Here is a 5,559-nt window from a genome sequence, read left to right on the forward strand (position 1 = left end):
GCAGAGACCCGTGCCAGAGTGAGAACCAGGCCTCAGACGAGCCAGCCTGCACCTGGCTCCACGCAGCCAGCAGGTGGCGCTGCTGCTCCCCACACGCGGTCTGGGACCGTTGGACTGCTGTCTGGGTGCCTGCTCCCAACACCCTCTTTTCTTCACCGGCCCTTGGTGGATGCAGAATATCTTTGGTGCCTGTTGGCTGCGGTAAACAGTTACCCGCTGAGCCAGGGCCCAGGTGGATGCTGGTTCTGACAGCCCCCCGTGGCTAATTGCTGCATCAGGCTTCACGCCCGACACTGGTACAGTGCAATCGCCAATAACCTTCCAGTTCTTAAAAACACAGCAGGGTGTCTGTCCAGTCCCGCAATATTTCTCTCTCCATTTAAAAAGTTTTTCTGAGCTGCTGCTCTGAATGTGAATTGTGCAATAAGCATTGTGTTCAGTGAGTCTGACTTGGGACACAGCCGTGTGCCCCCCGCACCCAGTGGCACTTTCAGGCAGACTCTGCTCGAAGTGGACGGTACAGGAGGCACTCTCACCGCAATAAACCTTTCCTGAAAGCTGGGGACAGTGTTTCAATGCATTGTATGTTCATGATTAGGAGCAAACAAAAGGGATTGCCCCCCCCAAAGGCCTCATCCCATCCTCATTCTTCACTGTTTAAACCACATTTTAAACCATGATGCTTAACTCGAAGCTGCGGTTCAGTTTTCTACATTAGACAAGTACCTAAGAGAGTCCAGAATTAGGAAATCTCTTAGACTAGTTATTTGGGTTTTTTGTTTTTTTTTTTAACTAAAATCCCTTTCTTGTAGTCAAAGGCGGTCACACCCTGCCTGCTCTCCAACAGGAACCCGAAGTTGGTCTTCTCAGCGGCAACAGAGCATGCGGGAGAGAACCTCGAATCCGTGCTTGTCTTTCAGTAAGGGAAGGGAACCGGTGCAGGAAGACGCTTTATTATGTCGTTCCCTCCAACCGGGCCAGGAAAGGGGGCCGGTCTCGGCCACTTAGAGAGTCGGCTGTCCAGGCGAGGGAGGGGACCATGCCCTCTGCCTGCGTCAGCCCTCGTCCCCACCGTGGGGGTGACCCAATGCACAAGCCCGTCCCTGGACACAGCTGCCCCACGAGGAAATGTGCTTCTTCCTCACTGGCTCGGGACAGCTCATGCCGTGCTCCAAGGACACGCACCTAACTTGTGCTGAAAGACAGCTGGGGCTGTCACCTCCCTGACAACCAAGTTCGTCATGCTCACAGCCCTGCCCACTCCCAGCTCGAGGCCACCTGAGGCTGAGCTGGGCTCCTCACCGGGGCTGGGCCTGGCACACCTCGCTGCCCCTCCGTCTGCAGCAGGAGTCACGCCCCACCTCCTGAGGGCTCCAACAAGCCGGCCACCCGGCTCAGCTCTGTGGCTCCGGCCGCGGCCCGGCCCTGGAGGCCTGCAGGCGGCCACACACCCTCCGCATCGCCAGCCTCTGCGCCTTCAAGCGCTTCCGGAGCTTTTCATTCTCCTTCAGGGTCAGGAAGAGTTTTTTTTTTAGGGTGTCCAAGTCCAAAAGGGCATAGCTGTGATCTGACGGCTGTGGGGGGCTGGCTGGCCGGCCAGGGGCCTCGGTGGCTTCTGGTCTGTGTGGCAGGACCTGAGGACAGGTGAGTGGGAGGTGAGCAGGGACCCGTGGCAGAGCTGTTCTCCAGCAGGAAGGAGCGGGTGGAGGGGACCCAAAGGGTACTTCCCGCAGCTCTCCTGCCACCCAAACCCGCCCGAATCGCAGCTGTGCTATTGGGAAGGTCTGAAACCAGGGCCACGCCCATAGGACCCGTGGTCCGGGCACCAGTTTTCCTTATTTTGTTTGAAGCGAATCCCCTTGTGCTGAGACCAACCCACCACGTGGCCCCGTGGGCCGGGCCCGGCGCCTTACCTGTCCTACAGGACGTCCAGAGCTGGGGGGCAGCTGCAGGGCTTCGAGTGCTGTGTCCATCTTTCTCTCCGGGCCGTGTTCCCCGGCCCCCACCCTGGGGAGAACCTGGGAACGCAGTGTAGAGCAGGCAGCTGAGCCGCGAAGATACTGGACCCTCCACAGCTGTCACCTGTCCGTCCTACCAGCAACCCCTCACACTGTCCCAGAGTGGCTGCACCCTGGAGACCACCAAGGACAGTCGGCCTCCTCCCCAGGCCCAGGGCCAGACCCTAAGAAATCAGGCAGACTAGGCGCACTGCAGACTGTATGCAATGCAGACTCACCTTTTCCTTCTCAGAGTCGGCGTTCCCGCCCTCGCTGGCCGGGTCTGCGTCTGCCCTCACCAGCTGTAAGAGACGGAGCTGCTGTGGACCCCGAGGTTCGGCTCACTCAGGGTGTGAGTAAGATTGGTACCCTGCGAGCCCCGCCCCCACGCTCGGCCTCACGTCCTCCTGAAACCCAGCCGGCTGGACTCCCCACCCTCTGGTGATCTTTCTCCAACGAAGTTCCCAAATCTTGAGCCAGAGGTCCATGAACAACAGGTCCCTATGAAGCTAGGGATTTGTCTAATTTGTGTCATCCTGGGGCCTGGTGTGTAGTAGGTGACTCAAATTTTGCTCAATGAGTGGCAGCCACATGGTAGAAAACATGCGACTCAGAGCCTGAGTCCCCAGGTGTCCTCAAGCTGAGCCAGGGCCATCAGGGCTGGAACGAAGGAAATCACAAACGTCCACCCCCCCAACCCCCCGGCTCCTACACTGTCACCTCTAACTTCTGAGACAAAGTGACCGGTGAGCGAACTGCATTCTATTAACATGCAGTGGGCAGAAAGTCTCAAGCTAAACCATGACCTTCGAGGGCCCTGTGCAGCCTCACACCTGCAGCTCACACCTCACCTGCACTCAAACGTCTGAGGGCCGGCCTCACTCACGTTAAGTGTTCTCAGCACAGCAAAATACAACGTTGTGTGTATAAAATAAAAATAAAAGGCCTCCATAAAAACGAACAAACAAAAACGCGCACTTCACACCTGGTGACACTCTGGGTGTTGGGAATACAGCAGGGAAACGAGGCCCCGCCCTCAGAGCGCCCCCTGGAGGGGAGATCAAACACAAAGGAAATGGTGGGGACGGTGAAAGATGCCAGGAAGCCCAGGGAGCAGAAGGGGAGGAGGGGCCCCCCTGCAGAACCCTGAGGGCAGAGCGCTGGGCATGTCTGCCGACAGTGGGCACCCGTTATCCCCACACCCTGTAGCTCGGTTCCGATCAGCTCCCTTTCCTCTCCTCATTCCCAAGAAAATCGAACTAGCGTAGGTGCCCATCAGCCTTGTGTTGGCTCCACCACGACCTGGCCTTCTGGGTTCAAACGGATGCCCTGCCGTGGGGCCCACACTCACGCTCCGTACGCCTCGGATTTGTGACCTTCAATAAATCCCCTCATGGCTCCAACGTCCCTCTGTTCCTGAGCTCTCGCCAAACCCACACATCCCGCCCCAAGACACGCCCACTCCACGGCCCACGGGGACATCAAACTACACACCCAGGACCCATCTCCTGGGACTCAGAAGCGCCCATTCCCCAGGGGCTGAGCGAGCTCCGCTTTCCCTGGCCCCGTCCCTCAGCCCACCAGGTCCGCAGAGCCCATCCACTCTGTCCTCACCACCCAGCCACCTTCAGCTCAAGCCACCAGGACTGCACTCACTTGTGACACTACAGTGGCCTCCAAACCAGCTTCCAGCCAGAGGAGCCTCCCAAAGCCACGTCCCTCCCCAGCAACCCCACCGCAGACCTGCAGCCTGTGCAAGCCTGCCACCGTCTGGCCCCTGCCACCCTCCGACCAGCCCGTGCCTACGCCAATCCAGAGTGTACCCAAACCCCTCCACCCCAAGCCTCCGCCCATGCCCAGGACCGAGCTCTCATCTGGCATGCATGGCACACAGTAGGACCGTAAGGGAGATCTGCAGACAGCGATGGCACAGGCTCTGCCGTCTTGACCACAGGGTCCCACGCCCAGCTGGCTACAAGGGAGGAGGGGACGAGGCACGAGCACACACAGCCTCTGCCCTCCCCGGGGACCAGGCTCGCCACTCCGACAGCTTCCGGTCATGCAGCCCATTCGTTTCTAAAGCGGCTCCAAGTTGCAAATTCCCTCAAACGAAGGTCATGGCCAGCAGGGTGGGCTGGGCTCCGACCCCCCACACTGGACAGTGCTGCCCTCACTGTGGTGCCGGGCTCCACCTCTGCCATCCTGGCGAAGGCCACCTCCGCGCCCTCCTGTTCGGTGGGTCCCTGTGGCCAGATCTGAAGAGAGAGGGGACAGGTGTGCTCACCTGCGTGGCGTCCTGAAAGGCAAACAGCGTGGGCACAGCATTGTGCTTCAGGTTCTTGCGGTTCCCGAAGGCGCTGAAGCACTCGGGCCGGAAGTGCTCGGAGCAGATGACTGTGTGCTGCTTGGGCTTGAAGTTGGCCCGGCCCATGTTCAGCACCCACTCCTTCAGCAGCTCCGGCCGGCTGAACGGGAACCTGGGGGGCACAGCAGGAGGCGGGGGGGAGGGAATGACACGGAGCTCAGCACCTCTGAGTATCCTGGGACTTCACACCACCCCACCCCACACCCCACACACCCCATGCTCCTGGACAACATGGGACATCCAGCAACCTCGCTCTGCTCGGCCACGTCCAGTTTCCGGAGGCTTCTGCCATGGCTGTTCACGGCATCCTCAGCAAGAAACTGGAGACCATGATCATGGCCAGAGACCTGTTCCCGACGCTACGTCTGCCTGGTGAACTTTCACCTATTCCCTCGGGAGCCTGCTGGGGGGCCCTGCTCTGGGGGCCCTGCTGCAGGGGGGAGGACCTGCTCTGGGCCTTGGGGAGGGGAAGTCAGAGGCCCGCGCCCATGGAGCCGGCTGTCTAGAAACGGGGACACGGATGGTAAACCAACCAGATGCGGACTGTGTGGGAGCGAAAGCAGCAGTGCTGGGGAGACCGCGCAGGAGGCTGCAGGAAGTGGGAGCACGGCCCACGTGGGGACCAGAAGGAAGAACGGGAGCAAAGACCCTGCGACAGGCGTGTTTGAGGAGCGGTCAGAGGCAGGTTTGGCTGAGACAGAGCAAGAGGAGCAGTGGGGACCGAAGGACACGGGCCTCAAGCAGACGGCAGGCTGGGAGGCTCTGGGCGGAGGGTGACAATCGGAGCGAACATGGTGGCTGGGACCAGGGTGTCAGCAGAAGAAGGTACTAAGCGGGCAGATCTGGACGTATTTCGAAAGCTCTGCCGTAAGGTTTGCCTGTGGGCAGTGAAGCAGAGAAGGCGGGAGTGTGGTATATTAAGACGGGGGAGGCTTGTCTACGGCCATGCCACCCTGAACACGCCCGATCCCGTCTGATCTCGGAAGCTAAGCAGGGTCAGGCCCGGTTAGTACTTGGATGGGAGACCACCTAGGAAGACCAGGTGCTGTAGGCATTTAAAATAATAATAATAAGATGGGGAAGGCTGGAGGAGGGGCAGGTTTGGGCCTCAGATGTTTGGCTTTATACGTCAGATGTTAAATCTGAGGTGCGTTTCAGAAGGCCACATGCTGGAGTGGAGTGGCAGGGGGACACAGG

General features: G+C 59.5%; 1 protein-coding gene and 1 non-coding gene across 3 annotated transcripts; one reads left to right on the forward strand and one right to left on the reverse strand.

Moving 5' to 3' along the window:
* Positions 1 to 565: 565 nt before the first annotated feature.
* THAP3 (THAP domain containing 3) lies at positions 566 to 5,550 on the reverse strand. Of its 2 annotated transcripts, none has more exons than XM_025048625.1 (4): positions 4,282 to 5,550; positions 2,237 to 2,317; positions 1,914 to 2,018; positions 566 to 1,634 (listed from the first exon to the last, which is right to left on the reverse strand). In XM_025048625.1, exons 1-4 carry the CDS (start codon positions 4,426 to 4,428, stop codon positions 1,395 to 1,397), a joined length of 573 nt encoding a protein of 190 aa, XP_024904393.1. In that variant the 5' UTR covers positions 4,429 to 5,550; the 3' UTR covers positions 566 to 1,394. The 2 variants fall into 2 exon arrangements, with proteins under 2 accessions (XP_024904393.1, XP_015446810.1); XM_015591324.2 differs by having other exon boundaries at positions 2,237 to 2,299; positions 4,282 to 4,560.
* On the forward strand, positions 5,298 to 5,416 carry LOC112481779. Its single transcript, XR_003047043.1, has one exon. It is a non-coding gene; the product is annotated as a 5S ribosomal RNA (ribosomal RNA).
* Positions 5,551 to 5,559: the final 9 nt, after the last annotated feature.

The sequence above is a fragment of the Pteropus alecto genome, unplaced genomic scaffold (assembly GCF_000325575.1).
Source record: "Pteropus alecto unplaced genomic scaffold, ASM32557v1 scaffold125, whole genome shotgun sequence".
In the NCBI taxonomy this organism is placed as follows: domain Eukaryota; kingdom Metazoa; phylum Chordata; class Mammalia; order Chiroptera; family Pteropodidae; genus Pteropus; species Pteropus alecto.

Bases quoted from the DNA above. Each gene is read 5' to 3' on its own strand.
- THAP3 (XM_025048625.1), bottom strand. From the start codon at position 4,428: ATGGGCCGGGCCAACTTCAAGCCCAAGCAGCACACAGTCATCTGCTCC. The intron at 2,318-4,281 runs GTGAGCACACCT...CGGGGTCCACAG, and splicing joins CCTTTCAGGACGCCACGCAG to CAGCTCCGTCTCTTACAGCT. The intron at 2,019-2,236 runs GTGAGTCTGCAT...CTGCGTTCCCAG, and splicing joins CCGACTCTGAGAAGGAAAAG to GTTCTCCCCAGGGTGGGGGC.